Genomic DNA, 21,413 nt, shown 5'->3' on the forward strand with positions numbered 1-21,413 from the left:
TTTACTTTAGTGGCAGCAGTTCCATCTGAACCAGAAAGGTTAACATAAACTCTGGAACGTTAGGGTCAAGTCTTCTTATTTTTCAATATTTGCATACTGGTCTGTTTGTTCTCTAGCTTGTGGTTGTACTGAGTTTCTCATAGCGAACCATTCATAGTTTGCCCATGTTACTGTTTGAACTAAGTCAGAGTTAGAATATATCTTATATCCCATGAAAACTTCTGAGCATATTGGTATCCGACATAGAAAATTCCATTGCAACCTTTCTTGTCAGACAACTTGGCAGAAGGTTTTTTTCAATGTCTTGTTCCACGTATAAGAATGAGTTGTCAATAGAAATAATATGAAACCTGTCGCAAGCAATATCTACTGTTGTTGAAGAACCTTCTCCAAACTCACCTACGTTTCCATAAGAAACAGCAGTTGTATATTCGTAAGTTCCAGGAACTATTTCTGACCTTCTAATGGCATTGTCGCATTCGTTATACCATTCGGAAACATTTCCGTTCATGGCATCCAAAACTGTTGGCGTTATATTCTGAGCGGCGTACATTTCATATGGGTAAAAATATAGAATAGTTGGATTTATATGTCATAATAGAACCCACTCGTACCAAGCTTTACTTTCTTCCTGACTGAGTTTTTAACCTTCTTTTTCCTTCATTGCCACTACTTTCACTAGATGAAGTTACTTCTTCACTACTTTCACTTTGTTCTACTTTCTCTTCTTCTTTGGTGTCGCTTTTGGTAACTTGCCCTCTGCTTCAAGTTGTTGCATCTTTGCCTCATGTTCACCTAGTATGTTGTAAATTTCCCATGTCCTTTTTGCCTTTGGGCTCTGGTCGCCCATCTCAGGTAACCTATATCCTAGAAAGATTTTGTCATAGTTTGTATTTGAGTCTTTGCTTATTGTTTGCATGACTCTTTCCTGAGTTTCCGGTTCAAGCTCTTCAAACAGAGCTTGTCCATATGGAATAAGCTCGTTTCCAAATATATGTTTTTGTAGCCATTCTGGTTTTCTTTCCACGTAACCAATAATATCTTTTGTGAATGGGAAAGCTTTTACCCAATGTTTCAGTCTTGCGTCATTTATTTCTGTAGTTGGTTTTTTTTGTCAAGGAACATGTTTTTCAATACTAACATTTCATTTGGTACTGTCCATTGAGTTTTCTTAAATATTCATCCCTTCTCAGTTCATTGTCTGCAAAGTAAGTTTTTATGACATTTTGCAAACTTTCGTTTGCAAGGTCATGTACAATAGGTTCTCTTCCTTCTCTCTCCCTAACTCTCTTTCTAAACTCTTCACCAAATATACCATCTCTATGGTTCTGTGTAGTTCTTTGAGATAAATGTTCTAGAACGTCAGGTGTTATATTTCCATCAGCCATGTTCATTTCATACTGGTCCAAAATATCTGCATCTTTCATATCTTTCAATGGCATTAAAGCCGCGCTGAAAATACCAGCTATATCTGGTTCACCATTCACTTCCATTGCGTCTACAACTTCTTGGAATTGAGGTTGTAAGTTTATGAACCACCTATCCGGATTAGCTTTATGACCCCATCTCATTGTAGTTCCATAGTCTGCAGAAACAAAAGTAGGTTTGTTTCCATATTGGTTAGGTTCTGAATGAACTTTAAACAATGTTTCATTTCTATATGTTTTGTTGAAATTTAACCTTTTATTTTCACCGAGTTCAGCCAAAGATTGAACGTTATATGGTCGTAAGTAAAAAGGATTATTGTATTTGCGTACATTTTCTTTCAGTACTTCCATTCTATGCTGAATATTTTCATCTGATGTTGGAGTCTTTTGTATGTCGGTGAACATTTTTCGATATTCTTCTACTATGTCAGCCGAATTTTTCTTAGACTCTTGGAAAGATTCCATATTCTCCGCATACACTTGTTGAGTGTCAAGATTTTTCGGCTGTTCCAAATCTTCATCTAGTTCTGTGAAGTTAGTTTCCAAAGGAGGGACTTGTTCGTTTCCTTCAGGCTCTTCTAGCTGTTGTTGCTGAACTATTTCTTCCATGTCTGGTTGTATCTGAACTTCTTCCTGTTGAGTTTCTTGTACCTCATCTGCTGGCATTTCATATATTCCGAGACCGTTTTTAACAAGTTCCCTATCTAAGTCATCCGGACTCATAAACCTTTCTTCTTTCGTTCCGTCTCTATTTTTTACGCGTTTCATGAAGAGAGTTGAATTATCATTTAGCTCTGACATCAAATATCTCGGAGTAAATTCATCCATGTCATTTGGATGATATGCTATTAAATCATATCCCTTTGCGAGCTTGTATTTTCCAGGTTTGAGATTATATCCGATTTTATGCTGAACCATAAAGCTAAATAGGTTCGGGTCAGTATTTCCTTCCTTGAACTTTCTAATAGCTTCTTTATATCTGTCACTAAAGTCAAGAGTATCTGGGTAACCATAATTTTCCTTAAGCATTTTTAAGAATTCTTGGTTTCCTTTTTCTCTACTTCTTTTGTGTCTTTGCTCTGTTTGTGGTTGCTGTGCAGGGTTTTGAACTGTTGGTTGCTGTGCAGGGTTTTGAACTGTTGGTTGCTGTGCTGGATTTTGAACTGTTGGTTGTTGTGTTGGTTGTTGTTGTGGTGCTGGATTTTGAACTGTTGGTTGTTGTGTTGGTTGTTGTTGTGGTGCATGCCTGTGTCTGTGTCCATGTGACGATGTAAATGTTTTAGGTAGTCCTGGTGCAGGTGCTTCTCTTGGAGGGTTTGGTGGTATATAAGTTCCACCACTGGCACATATGTTCCATCTGCAGCATAATGTCTACCTGACTTTTCGTTTTTAAGAAAGCATTTACTAGGTCTGTTTTGGTCTGTTGTAACTCTTTTTTTGACTTTCCACAACAGTTGCTCTAACGGCGTCATAGGCACTTTGAACTGCCTGTCTCGTTGCTGCATCTGTTATTTTCGTCATATTTTGTGCTACTTCTCTTAACTCTTTGTCGAAACCTTCAGACTTCAGTTTCTTTCCAGATGAGAAGTCGTTCACTAGTTTCACCTTACTATGAAGAGCTTCGAAGGCATTCTTAAAGTCAGCATTCATTAAAGCTTCATTTGAACTGTCTTCATCCGCTTGTATTTTTGTCCTTATTGACCCTATAAGTTGGGCTGCTTTAGCGTTGGCTTGGGCATCTAACCAGTCATTATTAGCTTTTATATATATTCTGCGCTTTCATTGCCTTTTGCATGGCTGCGTCGTTATTTTTACTTTCTTGTGCTAAGTTTTCATACTGTACGGTTTGGTTTTGCAACTGTAAAAGTTTTTCTGCCTTTACATTTGCTTCAACTTCTTTTTTATACTCATCGCTATCCATATATGTCTTCAGGGCTTTTTGTTTTATTTCTTCATCTTTCAGTACTTTATATTGAGTAGTATGGTTTTTCAAATTTATAACATCTTGTTCCATTTTTGCTACTTCTGCTGCTTTTTCTGACACTTTTTCGCATATTCTCTGTACTTAGTTCTTTCAGTTGTTCTTCTTTCTTTTTTTCTCTACGTTTAACTCATTGAGTTTCTTTGTGTGTCTGTCATATTCTAGTTTCTTTTCGTTTTCACTTATTTGTTTCTGTATGTCTATGTTTGACTTTTTGACATCTGTTATTTGATTTTTGAGTGAACTCAAATTCATTTGACTTTGAGGGTTATAAGCTGTTCCGTCTGCAGCTCCACCATAGCCTGCCATTTTCGCTAAAAGTGCCGCTCTTAAACCTCCACTCTGTGCACCAATAACTCGGTTTAAAAGCATAGGGTTGCTTGACATTTGTTGCAACATAGTGGGGTCATTCATCATTTGTTGTTGCAACTGTTGTTGTGGTGTCAGTTTTACTATTGGATGTTTCAATGCTCCCTTCCTCTTATGTATATTCTTACGTAGCTTACGTGGCATTTTAAGTGAAGTTAAAAAGCGGTTTTTGACAGATGTTTATATGACACTTTTTGTTCAGCACAAAAAACTACTCGGTCAAAGTGTTGTCAGTTTTGTAAAATAACCGTCCTATCTCATTCTATAAGGGAGAAAAGGCTTCTCAAAGTATACTTCCTTGGAACGCCTGTAACTTTTCCTGTAGCGACGATAGACCCTTACTTGTCCGGACAAAGTTATACTATTTTGAGTGCTCTACCAAAAAGTCACCGGCTGGCTCGTCCTCAGAAATTTTTTATGGGCTAGAGGGCGCAACGCGCCTGGAAGCCCCACTACCTTTTTTTATGAAAAAGGATGATATTTTCCCGAAGAAATTTTGTTCGAGCGAATTTTGTGTGTGAGTAGGGGTATTACGATGTGAGGTGAAATCCACCACCCGACACTTCGTATTTTTCATATCATTTCATGATCCTCTTTATTTGGTGGCCTGATCTTTTGGTAAATATCAGCACATATAATAAGGATAATAACTGAATATTAACTAAGGATTCTCATTTTTATATAACTTATCAGATTTTGAAATGTGACCAAAATCATGAGTTTTTTCATTATGTGTATATACTTAGGCTATATTTTACTATTTTAGTATTAAAAATATTCACAGACAAATTTTAACAAAATCTTATAATTGCATTTTTTATTTTTGATCGAAAAACATATAGTTTCACAGCATATTATATACATACTATTCATGTACTTGTAGGTATGAATGTGTTTTAAGCTATAAATATAGTGCTTATTAAGATTTGTGATTGATGATTTCACATTATTCCTAAGATTCTTAAATAAATATGTCAATTTATTATACTATGATTATATATCATTCTTTATTGTTTATAAGCTTGTATTCAATATTTTATAGAAAAAATATCTTATATATGAAAGACTCATTTGATATCAATGTTGATGTAATTAGTAGATATGATTTCATGAAATTTGTAATAAGTTTTACAAGTAGATAAAGTTAATGAATAGATAAGTAAAATTTGTATTAGTGAAACAATTTAATAAAAAGTATGTAGATGAGATATTTATATTTTGTAAAGTAAGATATATAAGTGTAAGAGTATGAAATCGAAAAATCAAAATTTAAGATTTAATAATATGTAAATTGTTTATTGAGCTTGTAAGGACGATAGTATTTCTTTGATTGTATTTCAATTTCATACATATTTAAGCTTTTTAGTCAGAATCTTTCAATGTTCATTGAAAAAATCTGACTAAAAAGCTTAAATATGTATGCAATTGACAAAAACATCCATATCTTGTCATATGGATGCTGTAGCTTAGTAATTGGGGCGACTTGCCTCGAATTCCAGAATATGGCGCTAATCCCGAGGTTCAAGTCGCCAAATTTGTATGTAAATCGATATGGCAGCCCCTGTTCGAATAGGAGCTGCTATATTTTTTTGTTTAATTTAATTATCTCCGGCATAATTGAAGACATTTGCCAAATCCATGAGATAGGTCACATGTCTTACCGGAGGTTTTATTTTTCAACATTATTTGATGTGGCCTTATTCATCAAATAGTGTTGGAAAATAAAGGAGACTGAGATAATAAAGAACCATTAAAATAATGGATATTTAAAAGTGACTAGTCATCAATAAAAATTATGATTCTAAAATTTAATTTATTAAATAGATGGAATATTTTAATTATAAATATTTCTTCTCAAAAATCGCGATCATCTCAATTTTAGATTTTGGAAAATAATTTCATATTTGATTTGATATATTATTCACTACAAAATAATTCAAACTAACTAAAAATTTGTTTTTATTCAATTTTATATTTTTCTTCTCAAAAATCGCGATCATCTCAATTTTATATTCTCCTTTCTTTATCACTTTTCAAGCTTCCATAAATTTCTTTCAATCAAAAACATTTAATTCCAATTTAAAACAAAATATATTTTTATTTTATCACAAAAAATTTTAATTTTCAGTCCAATCTCTGAGCCTTTTACGTTTTATTGATCTTCTGTTTTTAACTTCTGGCGGTTTTACGTTTGGGCTTTCTGCAACATTGTCAAAGCTTATTTTTAATTCCTTAATATCATCAATCAAGTTAAGGTAGCTTGATTTTTTGTAAAAATAACCAATTTCACTTGTTATAGAACTTGGATCAATCCCAATTTTGTTTTGGAAAATATCTAAAAAACTATGGATATGTACACAGTGTAATAAGGTTCTCTTGTAAAATGGACATTCGCAAGTTATTTTATGTCCTTCTTCCATAAATATCTTGTATTTTGTATTTTTATATATGTGCCGCGCGAGATAAAAATTTGTGTGTTCTACTTTATGAACTTCCCAATAAAATATATCCCTCTCTATGTTGAATAAATTTGTATTCAAAAATTCATTTTCCATAGCTTTTGAAAATAAGTCATGAATTTTGCTGTATTGATACATGCTTATGAAGGAAAACCATTTGATTATTTCATCCAAGTCCATAGCTTTTAAAATGCTATTGAACGATTCTATTACAGAGCTGCTTAAAAATCCATGATCGAATTTTGAACGATTAAATGGGTTAATACTTTTAAGATCATCGATGAAAGCGGAGACCTTTTTGCTTTTATAATTATAAATTTTATAAATTTCAGATTCAATTTTTGAAACTTGTGTATCCCATTCTTCTGAGGAAAGTGCATTTGTAATTTTCAAAATTTGAGGCCGAACTCTAATAAAATCGGGATTCTTAGCCAAATGAAACAAGCATAATAAATGAAATTGTGATAAATTAAGCTCATCAAGAGCTGATTTTATTCCTGTACCTTTATCTGATATTATGTATGTTATTTTCTCTTCAATTTTTAAGCCTTTACCTGTTACAACTTTGATGAAATTATTCAAAACGACTTTGATTAGTAACGAATCTTCGGTTTTGCCCCAACCAAAACTAAGAGGAAGTGGGGATCTGTTCGGGAGGGTTATTGCCAAAATGGCAATATTTCCACCCGCAACTGAATCAATGTGGATAGCGTCAATTAAAAGGAGCTTATTAAATACTTCTGATTTGATAAAATAAGATGCCACAGGTGTAATTAGTGAAATCGCATCAATAATTAATTCTTCTTCATTTGTTTTATTTAAAATATCAACATTATCATAAATTTTCCCATCATGTGTAACAATATGACATATACCTCCTTTTTCATTGATCAATTTGTAAAGTTGATATAATTTCGAAAAACTCTTCAATCTTTTGGTTTTTGTAAGTCCCTGCAAAGAATTCAATCTGTCATTAAACGTACGATGATTTACAGGCCATCCAATAATCGAGTTTACCTTGTTCCAAAATTCTGGAGTATCGTATGTAATATTGATTGACATTAAAAGATAATCTTTGAGAGTTGTGTGAATTTTGGTGTTATATTTGCATTATGAGTGATCGTGCACCTCGTCTTTCTCTACAAAATATTTCCTTGTTTTTCTGTTAAAATGGAAATAATACTTTACGCCACAAGAGCAAATGAAAAACTTATCATTTGAATCATATCTGAAATAAAATTTATGCTTTGAACCAACTAATAAAACTTTTGGAATTAAATCTATTAATGAAGACGATTCGCATTGAATTAATTCCTGTTCCATTTCGGTTATTTCTGTATTTGTGTGATATAAATTTGTATCTGGTAACTTTTCGGAATAAATGATTTCTTTTATTTGTTGATTAATAAATATTGATGGAAAAACAGGGACATCCGTATTTTTAATATCTATTTCAAGGATGCTTGCGATTGTATTAAGGCTTGATTCATGAAGTTTAAAACGCTGAAGAGCTTCCATATGTTCAAAAAGTGACACTGAAAATTTTTATAATAACGTATCATATATATACATATATATTATGGCATTCCAAACGGGAACCGCGGTTGGTTACCATGGATTTCCGTCACCGGTCACATTTTAAAGATTTTTAAAGCCTTATAAAAATATGCTTTGTAAATCATTTTTTGTAAATCGGCAAAAATTTGGTAATTTTCTTCAACTAATAAATCTGCGAATAGCATTTATAATACAAGAACAATCTTTTAAAATGCGTTTGATTCATTTTTGTATAATTTCATATAGGCACATATATTCTTCCGGGACTTTCCGTGATTTTACCGTAAAATCATTAGTTTACACCAATTTTTCCGTATTTTGAATAGTTTACTGCACTTTTTCCGTAAAATTGAGTTACGGGAATCCGCAAAATTTCCGGACCTCATTTTTCATAGAATATAATAATAATATTTGATAAAAAGATATATTATTTATATTTTTGATTTTTGAATTACGGAAAAAGTGAATTGATAACTTGATTTTTTTATATGGTTAATTTTTCAAATGATATTATGAAGATCTAAAATATTAAAAGTAAAAAAATTGAATTACGGAAAAAGTGAGGTCAAAAGTGAAATAAATTTGCAGAACAATTTTCATTGAAATAAGCTTTATTTTTCATTATTAATAACAATGCTGTAATAAACAGAAATTCATCAAAAGTGACAGCTCTCAATTTTTTGACATTTGTAAATTCTAAATTGAATGAGAAAAATGAAATAATACTAAGCATAATACAATATTCTAGATTTAATTATAATTAGGAAAAAGTTAGTTTTGAGAGTACTTTTCATAGGCATATAGAATGAAATCTTCTGAAAAATAATATCATATAAACTCATATTATTTTCTAATATATAACTATTTTATATAAAAATCAAATTCAATGATCTTAAAAGCGAAGGATAAACCTCAAAATTTACGAATATAATGAGTGGGAATATAATGCTTATCTATCATAAAACCATATGAAATATCAATTTTTGCTTTACGCCTAATTTTTGACGACAATTAGCAAAAAATGTTAAATGTTAACACTCAGTCCATTTGAATATGAAAAATAAAATTGACTTTGATTAAATGTTTTTATTTATCATGCAATTCTTCTTGCGACCAAAGATTTGAATCAAATTTCAAAAAATAAGATAGCTTAAAAAATAATATACGGTAGTGTTTACTAATAGATGAATAGTATATAAATTCTATTAAAATGGATTTGATCCAAAAAAATATATAAAATTTGATCATAAATAAAATCGTTTTAAATTACTTCTTCATTTAAATTATAACAATTATTTTTGGTTTTATAGTTTTTAAAGCTCATGTGGTTTTTTTAACCACAGAATACTTATGTGCTGTAGCAAGCTTGCAATCCAAAGCTCACGTTAGACAACAAGAGTCATGAAGTCTCATACTAAGGGATATCCAACATATATTTTAATAATCTAATGTTTGTGACAAATATTCAACATAAAATTAAGTTTTCGTTTCGTTACAAGGCATTCATACTTTGGAGATATCATATTTAATGTACAGAAAAGTTAATATTAAACAATACATGCTAAAGAATTAATAAATAAGATAATAAAATAAATTTATACGTAATTACTTTCATTTAATATGCTTTATGCTGTATAATATTGATTAAGAGGCATTAATGTTGCATGCTAAGATCAGTCATAATGTAAACCTCTCAATTTTATTGTCGTGGGAAGTATCTCAATTCCTTCAAAAAAATTGAAAAAATATTTAATTTTAAAAATATAATCCTTTTAATTAGTTCATTAATTGGAGATATTTTTTTAAAAATCACTTTTGATAATACTTTTGAGAACTTTAATTAAAAAAATATATTCAAAAATATCCAGGATATCAAGAGGGAATTGTTCCTTATGAGGTATATAGTTATGATGTATACCTCATAAGGAACAATTCCCTCCTTAAAACGAGAAAACTTGTTCGAAATTGTTTATCATTTCGAACAAGTTTTCTCGTTTTTAATAAGAAACTAAAGGCTATGAGGCACTGATTATATATTAGTGCCTCACAGCCTTTAGTTTCTAATAGATAGCTGGGAAACTTTCTCCAAATGATAAGTTATTCAGAGAAAGTTTCCCAGCTATCAAGAGGGAATTGTTCCTTATGAGGTATATAGTTATGATGTATACCTCATACGGAACAATTTCTCCTTAAAATCGTAGACATTTTTATACTTATTAATCAACCATTCAAAATCATATTCCTCTGAAAAGTTATTTTATTAAAAATTTAGAATTTTAATAAATATAGAGTTTGAATTTCATACAATACCTATATATTTTCAATAATGGAATTTGAAAACCATTCTCAAAAGTTCTCAGAAAACCTTTTTTTCATTAATTTTAAGAAATCTGAGTATTAAATTAAGTGATAAATTCGTTTGACACTACTTTAATTTTTAAATTCAAAAAATTATATGTGCTTCTTAAAATGACTCAAAAAAATTTTATTATAAAATAATATATAATATTAAAAATCCCACAACATTTTTTTACTTTACATAATCGTACTTCCTCGACGATTAATTTACACTCAATTTCTATCGTTGACCGAACTTAGCATGCAACATTAAAAGGTTCCATAATCTGCTTTTATAGGCAAGATTTTTGATAAAAATTTTAAATTTTGAAAAATGATGAGAAAAGGAAAAAAAAAGGTAAATGAGAGCAAGAGGAGGGAAAAAAAGAAAAAGAAAAGGAAGGGAAGGGAAAAATAAAAGAAAGAAGGACATATAAAAATTTAGATGCGCATTCTTAATGCCGAGGCGGCTTGCCGCCGAGGCGCGATTTTTTTAGGCCTCTACGGTAACCCGGCAATGTTTTTTTAAATCTTGTACAGCCCTAATATATATAAAACAGATTAATAAAATATTCAAATTAATTTCAGTTTTTTATTGATAATTTGAAAATAAAAATTTGAATTGAAATAAAAAAAAATCATATTATCAATAAAACTAGTATAATTCTTGTTATGTCTAATAGGCAAACTTTAATTTAAATTAATAATGTTTTGAAAAAGAGAATTGAAATGACATTATCCTTTCGTATATCTTATAAAAGTAAATTATATTACTATTTTTACCATATAGATTCAAAGTGTTAAAAGATTTCAAGGAAAAATAGGCGAGATTGCTGCTTTTGAAAGTCAATAAAGATATTTTAATGAAATATAGGGCAGATAAAAGATAGAAAGGTTTTATTTGTATTAAATACCGTATAGTTCAAAGCGATGGGCAATAACTGTAATTTTATCTTCTATCTCAGTATCATAATCTTCATCTAGCAGAGTATCATATAGTTGGTTGACCGCTTCTGATTTTTTGTTAATGCTCACCAATTTGACCATTATGTTATCAAATATTGTAATTTTAAACAAAATATGAATGTACCATGGGAAAAATTCAGTAATTTCATATTGTAACATGAGTTCAATCATAGATTCGAGTTTATCTAGGTGCTTATTGGAGCCCAATATTAAGTTTTTACAGCATTTTATATACATGAAAATAAATCTCGAAGTCTCATCACACTTTTCAATGCTCGATTTTTAAAAACTGTTTAAAAATGGAGCTTATATTGAAATAGTGTAGAGACTAAAAATTACCACTCAATTTTATTTGATAGAAAATTAATAAGTTCTTCAGATTCATTTTCATATTTTTCATATTTGCTAAGATATGTAAACAATAATAGAATATTTTCTGAGGTTAGCGTCTCTGAATTCTGAATGAAATCTTTGAATAAACCAATTAAAAATTCAATTTGACAGAATTCTAAAAATGAATACATTGATCTATCAGTAAAAACGCAAATGAATTTTATTATACCCGATTGAATTTGAATATTGTTTGAAATATTTTGTGAAAAGAAATTGTTTTTACTGAAAAATATGAAATAATCATTGAAAATGTCATAAGGATTGTAATTGTTAACTATTGAAAATAAATTTTCTTCAATGATTGAATAAATTTCAAAATCCAACAATTTTATGCTTGTGATTATGAATAAATACATTTGTACATCAAAATTGTATGGAAAGGCATTGAAATATTTCAGAATATATTCAAACCAAAATTTATTAACTATTCCATTTTCGTTGATAATTTCAAAAAGTAGACCAAAAATATCGTCAATTTGAATAAATACTTGATTATGATTATTCAATATTTGAATAATTTGGCGACTTGAACCTCGGGATTAGCGCCATATTCTGGAATTCGAGGCAAGTCGCCCCAATTACTAAGCTACAGCATCCATATGACAAGATATGGATGTTTTTGTCAATTTCATACATATTTAAGCTTTTTAGTCAGATTTTTTCAATGAACATTGAAAGATTCTGACTAAAAAGCTTAAATATGTATGAAATTGAAATACAATCAAAGAAATACTATCAAGATTACAAACTTATTACAAAAATCACTATATTAATTTGTCGTTAATTTTAAATATACTTTTTATTCAATTTCAGCATATCTGTATTCTTATACAACTAATTTATCACAAAATTAATCTATAATTACACTCATAGTCCGAAAAATTTACATACTCTGATACTATTTTTACCAAAATAGTATAAAACCACTAACATCGATATGTGGATAGATATTGCCTTATGAAGCTCTACAATTACATTCAATATTTTCTACTCAAATTTATTTTTTGAGTTAGATAAGATTTCGCTCATTTTAAAATTACTAAATTGAAGACTCATCCATATTAAAAATTATTAACCATAGTATTTATAATGTGCGCATAATGAATTTACGAAGATTACTTCAAAACTTGGCTCGCATAACTTGATGCTTGGAATCAAAAAGTGTGTTCTACTTATAATATACATATATTTGCAATGTACGAGGCCAAAACTATATGATTGTATGTTTATTTAAGCTTAATAATTAATTTTTGAAATTTTTGAATGTGAATAACTTTGGTCCAAAAATAATTTTCGCATGTTCATATATAAAACAATAGGTGAGTATGTAGTGCATGTTATGCTATAATCTCAGCCCAAGAAACAAAATATTCATAGAATTAATAATGAAAAACGAAGTGTCGGGTGGTGGATTTCACCTCACATCGTAATACTCCTGTGTGAGTATGTTGATATTGAGATCACAACTGAATCTATTATATCACTATATAAACTAGTATTTTATCATATACTATAAGTGTGTAGGCTCAATATCCACAGAGATATAAGTGTGTTTTTGTGAAAAAAAGACGATTATCGAGGATCAAAAAACAATTATTGTGAGTTATGTGAATGAGCTATATATGTGAAGTATATGTATCAAATATAGGAAACATTATATAGTATAATATTTTATATAGTGCCATTCCGGACAGCCCTACTTGGTGCTGTGAAATGCGCATAAGGAAAAAAAATACAAAATAGTTATTTTATACTGATATAAATGGTTCTATCCACATATTAGAAATATACTTCAAACTTTTTCTGAGCTTTGCTCAGAAAAATGTTTGAAGTATATTGGAATACCAATCACTTCAAATTCTTTTGGGGATTAATATTTCATTAAAAAATGGGGCCCAAAAAAATGATGATTCATTTAATATTAATTTATTTCTTTGTTTTGTTCTATTTTCCTTTAAAATAAGTTGTATATTTATATAAGCTCGCAACCAAAAGTGTTTTATTGCAGTTTTCATTTTTAGATGCATTTATTCGAGTTATCAAGCCTTTGCTTTTATTTATTTGCTGTTCCATGATGCCCGTTTCCTAGAAAAATAGTCTTATTTGATCTTGATCAAGAAAAAATTTATTGGCATCAAATTGAGAACACTCAAAATCATTTTGAATGAAAACGATAAAGAAAAATTTTCAAATGATCTTTTTATTCCATATACAAATATCAATTTTTCGGAAAAATTGATAAAACGGGTATTAGAGATTTGCTCAAACTTAGTTTTCGATCATTCATATATAATATGATTAAGAATATTATATATTATGATACTGCACTACTTAAATAGAGATTAATATATTATTTGTTGAGATATTTGCATATAAATCTATTTTTACATGACGAAATTCTCAATTGAGCGAAATCGTTAATATCATATCTATAACAAAGAACACATTTGTATATGTTTAAACGCTTCCTAATATATATATCATCCTTAGTATATATCTATCAAACACACTCACACATAGAGATATTAATGAAAATCCCCACGCATCATTCTTTCCATTATATTTTCCGTAAAATACGGTGTAACCTACACAATTCCCCGCTTGGGACGGAAAGAATTGTGTAGCCTCACACACTGACCATACACAATTGACTATTATACGAAACGAAGGCATACACGAATATAAATTTATTCAATACAAAATTTATGATTTGGCATTTAATATCTCATATCGAGATTCAGGATATCAGAAACAATTTTTGATTTTATATTACACTACATAAATATATAGTATGCTCATTATAGTAATCATCAAAATATTAGAAAAACACACTTTTTTTGGCCTGAAATTTAAAAACTCAGCTTTTCGCAAATAGGAGATAGAAATAATATATTCCATTGGATAAACATATAGTCTATGCGTTTTTTAAACGAAAATTTGTTCTAAATAATTTGCATAAGAAAAAAATTTTTGAATTCACTCATATTTGTTACATACACATAATATATTCATATAGCATATTATTATTAGAATACTATTATCAAAATTTAGTATAATATCTAATAATCTTTTGGAAAATAATTAGAATTGAGAGTTTATACTATAATATAGTCATACACATGTGGAAATAAATATCAATGCAACGGATCTTATAAAAACTAACATTTATATACTATTTATTATATTAAAACAAAAGGATAAAAATACTAATATCAATTTTTGTATTTTAGAGCATTGTCACTCTATTTTCTTTTTTGGTGACAATACTCTGAATGTGTAACCAACTGCTATAAGTGCAAACTCCAACAAGAAAGGTCCAAACTTTGTTCTCTTCAAGAAATAGAAGTAAGGACTTAACCAAAGCAAATCCCATCCAGCTCCTTGGTACGAATTCATTGATTGGGTGTAAACACAGTCCAAGATTGTCGCGACCTTCGTTCCAACAGTGCTCTCGAGCAGAGGGGAGAAGAGTTTGAACCTGATCGAGTCGACAAAAGCGTTGGAGAAAACAACCATCGCGTAGACATAATATCCAGGATAAAAACCGTGCCAAAACGCGGAAAACATGTAAGTACAGAACTTTGCAACAGTATTCGAGCCCCCGATGGAAAGAACTCTTACGTGGATGAATTCTTTGAGGAAGAAATGAACAGAATGGTTCCATTCATTAACTAATCCGCCAAGTTGTCTTTGGGTGTAGTAAAACTCAGGACGGAAGGATCTGCAGTATTGAGTATCGTATGTTTGTACTCTCTGTGCTCCTTGGCATGCTAAGGATGCTTCGCCACCAAGCCAAGCAAATCTATATCTCGATGTATGGAAGTAAGAGTAAAGAATGGCAATTACAACTTGTAAAAAGCATGGGCGTTCGTAAAATTTGTCTTCGAGAATCATTTTTGTTGGAAATACTTTAATGCAAATTGCATAAAAGAATCCATTAAGTAAACTGAGTAAGAATGGCTTGAGACCTGCTTTAATGTCATTTGAAACTTCTTCTGGTGTTGATTTCATTTCAAGTATCTCTTTAAATGCGGAAAATGGAACTATAGGGCCTGAATATAGGCCAGAATAGCTAAATAAGTATACAAAGAAATCAAAAATGGGCGGAGGTGATGACAATGCCATCTTCTTCCAATTTTCACGTTTGAGTTCCTTACGACCATCAAATACATTGAAAGTTGTCATGATTAAACGCAAAGCTGAGAACATAATCAAGCCGGAAAGGTCAGAAGTCCAATCACCAATTGTGTTAAGACGTGTGTAGTGTATATAGAAGATTTCTGCAATAGGAATTAAAGTACCAACGAGAATGAATGGATTTGGAAGAAACAACGTAAGATAAACAATCAAGTCGCCTAAAAATACTATCAAAAAGCTTGGTCCATATAAGGCATAGGAAAGAGCTAAACCGCATATCAAATGAAATAATTTTCTATGTAAAGGATTTTGTAATTTTCTTGATACTATACCATGCGGATAGCCCGCAACAACTCCAATAGTTAGAAAAGCATTATGGATAGTTGCTTTTCCAACCATTTTCTTTTTATTTGAATTTTTATAAATTGAAATGTTTTGGAATCCTGATCAGGCAAGTTTGGAGTCTCCCTCCAGTTGAGGAATGTGCAAACGAGAGAAGTGTTTAACACCTCATAAAGTATCTTATGTATATGGTTAGATATATACTTCTACTTAATGAAAAGAATTAAATTGCGTTAAAGTAAAAAAAGAAGTTATGAACTCATTTTGACATAAGATGCTTTATCATCATACAAAGTAAATGTTTTTATTCAAATTAAGCTTAGTTTAATTTTAATTAAAAATTAGCAATTCCAATTCGCTTTTATTTTGGAGGGTATATGCGTATCCTGAAGCTAGTAAAGTAGTTCGATGGGTTTGCAAATGTGTTTGTACAATTTTTTAAAAAAACAATTTATAATTGCTCTTTGAATAGATAATTAGAATAATTTGTAATTTAATTCAAGTCGTTTGGCCTCAGCAAATGAAAATTTAGTTGATTCAAGTTGATTAATCTTGATTTTGGTGATAATTGAATCATGAATTAACAGATTCAGCAATTGTTTTGAATTTTGAAAGATATACGCATTAGTCATGTTTCAGTAATGATGAAATTCGCCGATTATCGAAAATAATTTGAAAAATGTTAGCTAAACAAGGCAAGTAAATTAGTTTTTTTTGGTATGATAAACAAACAAGGATTTATTTACTCTTAAAGTATATAAGAGCGGCAACCATCAAGGGAGAAAATAGTAAAATATAATCAAGAGCTTTAAATGAATGATACTTTCTAATTAAGGCTTCGACATATGTTATTCTTGCTTCCAATTCCGCTACTTTTTTCTCGTTGTTTTCAATCTCTGTTATTTCTCCCTTTTCCATCTAAAATGTCACTTTTAATAATATTTTGAAGTTCATTTTCTGAAGGGAATTCAGCTGTAGAGTAAAAAAAAAAAAAAAAAAAAAAAAAAAAAAAAAAAAAAAAAGGTAGTGGGGCTTCCAGGCACTTCGTGCCTTCTAGCCCTGAAGATGTTTAGTATAAATGAAGTTTTTATTCGGAGGGCTTCCAGGCGCGTTGCGCCCTCTAGCCCACATAAATGAAGTTTTTATTCGGAGGTCTTCCAGGAGCTTTTCACAAATTATATATGTTTTCATGTTTTGTCAAGACTTCTTCGTAAATGTTTTGTCAAGACTTCTTCGTAAATGTTTTGTCAAGACTTCTTCGTAAAATCAGACAAAAATATATTTTAGGGTAGAAGGGTATATCTAACCTCTTTTCTAACCTCTTTTCTACCCTCTTGAATTTTCATGAAATTTACACCAAAAATATATTTTAGGGTAGAAGGGTATATCTAACCTCTTTTCTAACCTCTTGAATTTTCATGAAATTTACACCAAAAATATATTTTAGGGTAGAAGGGTATATCTAACCTCTTTTCTACCCTCTTGAATTTTCATGAAATTTACACCAAAAATATATTTTAGGGTAGAAGGGTATATCTAACCTCTTTTCTAACCTCTTTTCTACCCTCTTGAATTTTCATGAAATTTACACCAAAAATATACTACTAGGGTCATTTACGAAGAAATCTCAACAAAGTCTTTACGATGAAGTCTTGACAAAGTCTTTACGAAGAAGTCTTAACAAAGTCTTTACGAAGAAGTCTTAACAAAGTCTTTACGAAGAAATTCATGAAAATTCAAGAGGGTAGAAAAGAGGTTAGAAAAGAGGTTAGATATACCCTTCTACCCTAAAATATATTTTTGGGTCATTTACACTCATTTACGAAGAAGTCTCAACAAAGTCTTTACGAAGAAGTCTTAACAAAGTCTTTACGAAGAAGTCTCAACAAAGTCTTTACGAAGAAATTCATGAAAATTCAAGAGGGTAGAAATGAGGTTAGAAAAGAGGTTAGATATACCCTTCTACCCTAAAATATATTTTTGGGTCATTTACACTCATTTACGAAGAAATCTCAACAAAGTCTTTACGAAGAAGTCACAATAAAACATCTGTCAAAAACCGCTTTTTAACTTCACTTAAAATGCCACGTAAGCTACGTAAGAATATACGTAAGAGGAAGAGAGCATTGAAACATCCAATAGTAAAACTGACACCACAACAACAGTTGCAACAACAAATGCTGAATGACCCCACTATGTTGCAACAAATGTCAAGCAATCCTATGCTTTTAAACCGAGTTGTTGGTGCACAGAGTGGAGGTTTAAGAGCGGCACTTTTAGCGAAAATGGCAGGCTATGGTGGAGCTGCAGACGGAACAGCATATAACCCTCAAAGTCAAATGAATTTGAGTTCACTCAAAAATCAAATAACAGATGTCAAAAGTCAAACATAGACATACAAGGCAAATAAGGTGAAAACGAAAAGAAACTAAGAATATGACAGACACACAAAGAAACTCAATGAGTTAAACGTAGAGAAAAAGAAGAAAGAAGAACAACTGAAAGAACTAAGTCAGAGGAATATGCGAAAAAGTGTCAGAAAAAGCAGCAGAAGTAGCAAAAATGGAACAAGATGTCATAAATTTGAAAAACCATACTACCAATATAAAATACTGAAAGATGAAGAGATAAAACAAAAAGCCCTGAAGACATATATGGATAGCGATGAGTATAAAAAGAAGTTGAAGCAAATGTAAAGGCAGAAAAACTTTTACAGTTGCAAAACCAACCGTACAGTATGAAAACTTAGCACAAGAAAGTAAAAATAACGACGCGGCCATGCAAAAGGCAATGAAAAGCGCAGAATATATAAAAGCTAACAATGACTGGTTAGATGCCCAAGCCAACGCTTAAAGCAGCCCAACTCATAGGGTCAATAAGGACAAAAATACAAGCGGATGAAGACAGTTCAAATGAAGCTTTAATGAAATGCTGATTTAAGAACGCCTTCGAAGCTCTTCATAGTAAGGTGAAAACTAGTGAACGACTTCTCATCTGGAAAGAAACTGAAGTCTGAAGGTTTCGACAACGAGTTAAGAGAAGTAGCACAAAATATGACGAAAATAACAGATGCAGCAACGAGACAGGCAGTTCAAAGTGCCTATGACGCCGTTAGAGCAACTGTTGTGAAAGTCAAGAAAAAGAGTTACAACAGACCAAAACAGACCTAGTAAATGCTTTCTTAAAAACGAAAAGTCAGGTAGGACATTACGCTTGCAGATGGAACATATGTGCCAGCTGGTGGAACTTATATACCACCAAACCCTCCAAGAGAAGCACCTGCACCAGGACTACCTAGAAACATTTACATCGTCACATGGACACAGACACAGGCATGCACCAAAACCAACACAACAACGCACAACAACCACCTCCACAACAGCACAACAACCAACACAACAACCAGCACAGCAACCAACAGTTCAAAACCCTGCACAACAACAACCACAAAACAGAGCAAGGACATAAAAGAAGTAGAGAACAAGGAAACCAAGAATTCTTAAAAATGCTTAAAGAAGAGTGTGGTTTCCCAGATACTGTTGACTTTAGTGACAGATATAAAGAAGCTATTGAAAGTTCAAGGATGGAAATACTGACCCGAACCTATTTAGCTTTATGGCTCAGCACCAAAACGGATATAATCTCAAACCTGGAAAATACAAGCTCGCTAAGGGATATGATTTAATAGCATATCATCCAAATGACATGATGAATTTACTCCGAGATATTTGATGTCAGAGCTAAATGACAATTCAACTTTCGTCATGAAACGCGTAAAAAATAGAGACGGAACGAAAGAACAAAAGCTTATGAATGCGGATGACGTAGATAGGGAAATTGTTGAAAACGGTCTCGGAATATATGAAATGCCAGCAGATGAGGTACAAGAAACTCCACAGGAAGAAAGTTCAGATACAACCAAGACATGGAAGAAATAGTTCAGCAACAACAGCTAGAAGAGCCTGAAGGAAACGAACAAGTCCTCCTTTGGAAACTAACTTCACAGAACTAGATGAAGATTTGGAACAGCCGAAAAATCTTGACCCTCAACAAGAGCATGAGGGAATATGGAATATTTCCAAGAGTCTAAAAAAAATTCGGCTGACATAGTAGAAGAATATCGAAAAATGTTTGCCGACATACAAAAGACTCCAACACCAGATGAAAATATTCAGCATAGAATGGAAGAACTGAAAAAAATGTACACAAATACAACAACCCTTTTTACTTACGAGCATTTAACGTTCAATCTTCGGATGAACTCGGTGAAAATAAAAGGTTAAATTTCAAGAAAACATATAGAAATGAAACATTGTTTAAAGTTCATTCAGAACCTAACCAAGATGGAAACAAACCTACTTTTGTTTCTGCAGACGATGGAACTACAATGAGATGGGGTCATAAAGCTAATCCAGATAGGTGGTTCATAAACTTACAACCACAATTCCAAGAAGTTGTAGACGCAATGGAAGTCAATGGTGAACCAGATATAGCTGGTATTTTAAGCGCGGCTTTAATGCCATTGAAAGATATGAAACATGCAGATATTTTGGACCAGTATGAAATGAACATGGCTGATGGAAATATAACACCTGACGTTCTAGAACATTTATCTCAAAGAACTACACAGAACCATAGAGATGGTATATTTGGTGAAGAGTTTAGAAAGAAAGTTAGGGAGAGAGAAGGAAGAGAACCTATTGTACATGACCTTGCAAACGAAAGTTTACAAAATGTCATAAAAACTTACTTTGCAGACAATGAACTGAGAAGGGATGAATATTTAAGAAAACTCAAATGGACAGTACCAAATGAAATGTTAGTATTGAAAAACATGTTCCTTGACAAAATAAAACCAACTACAGAAATAAATGACGCAAGACTGAAAGATTGGGTAAAAGCTTTCCCATTCACAAAAGATATATTGGTAACATGGAAAGAAAACCAGAATGGCTACAAAAACATATATTTGGAAACGAGCATATTCCATATGGACAGGCACTGTTTGAAGAGCTTGAACCGGAAACTCAGGAAAGAGTCATGCAAACAATACGCGAAGACTCAAATACAGACTAATGACAAACTCTTTCTAGGATATAGGTTACCTGAGATGGGCGACCAGAGCCAAAAGGCAAAAAGGACATGGGAAATTTGCAACATACTAGATGAACATAATGCAAAGATGCAACAACTTCAAGCAGAGGGCAATGAAGGAAAAAGAAGAGTTAAAAACTCAGTCAGGAAGAAAGTAAAGCTTGGTCCACGTGGGTTCTATTATGACATATAAATCCAACTATTCTATATTTTTACTCATATGAAATGTACGCCGCTCAGAATATAACGCCAACAGTTTTGGATGCTATGAATGGAAATGTTTCCGAATGGTATAACGAATGCGACAATGCCATTAGAAGGTCAGAAATAGTTCCTGGAACTTACGAATAT

General features: G+C 31.3%; 3 protein-coding genes and 2 pseudogenes across 5 annotated transcripts, besides 6 other annotated features; 2 read left to right on the forward strand and 3 right to left on the reverse strand.

Moving 5' to 3' along the window:
- Positions 1-1,628: part of a mobile genetic element that runs on past the window's edge.
- Positions 1,629-2,342: 714 nt separating this feature from the next.
- TVAGG3_0121460 lies at positions 2,343-3,921 on the reverse strand (annotated as a pseudogene). The gene has a single exon. A coding segment is annotated over exon 1 (1,579 nt).
- Positions 3,922-5,894: 1,973 nt separating this feature from the next.
- Positions 5,895-7,767, reverse strand: TVAGG3_0121470 (Far1-related sequence; the record flags this gene model as incomplete). Its single annotated transcript, XM_051223566.1, has 1 exon — positions 5,895-7,298. One exon carries the CDS (start codon positions 7,296-7,298, stop codon positions 5,895-5,897), a length of 1,404 nt encoding a protein of 467 aa, XP_051108552.1.
- Positions 7,768-8,432: 665 nt separating this feature from the next.
- Positions 8,433-8,469: a mobile genetic element.
- Positions 8,433-8,469: a terminal%2Cinverted (terminal inverted repeat of Banshee-A3 transposon ID:TVAGG3_0121480).
- Positions 8,470-10,483: 2,014 nt separating this feature from the next.
- Positions 10,484-10,675: a mobile genetic element.
- A 4,051-nt stretch (positions 10,676-14,726) lies between these two features.
- On the reverse strand, positions 14,727-16,041 carry TVAGG3_0121500 (protein octanoylation; the record flags this gene model as incomplete). Its single annotated transcript, XM_001299608.1, has 1 exon — positions 14,727-16,025. The coding sequence occupies one exon, from the start codon at positions 16,023-16,025 to the stop codon at positions 14,727-14,729; it is 1,299 nt and encodes a 432-aa protein (XP_001299609.1).
- A 919-nt stretch (positions 16,042-16,960) lies between these two features.
- Positions 16,961-17,061: a terminal%2Cinverted (terminal inverted repeat of Maverick-3 transposon ID:TVAGG3_0121510).
- Positions 16,961-21,413: part of a mobile genetic element that runs on past the window's edge.
- Positions 18,050-18,361, forward strand: TVAGG3_0121520 (protein of unknown function, DUF4106 family; the record flags this gene model as incomplete). Its single annotated transcript, XM_051223567.1, has 1 exon — positions 18,050-18,361. The coding sequence occupies one exon, from the start codon at positions 18,050-18,052 to the stop codon at positions 18,359-18,361; it is 312 nt and encodes a 103-aa protein (XP_051108553.1).
- Positions 20,150-20,813, forward strand: TVAGG3_0121530 (annotated as a pseudogene). Its single transcript has one exon. A coding segment is annotated over exon 1 (664 nt).

The sequence above is a fragment of the Trichomonas vaginalis genome, chromosome IV (genome assembly GCF_026262505.1).
Source record: "Trichomonas vaginalis G3 chromosome IV, whole genome shotgun sequence".
In the NCBI taxonomy this organism is placed as follows: domain Eukaryota; phylum Parabasalia; order Trichomonadida; family Trichomonadidae; genus Trichomonas; species Trichomonas vaginalis.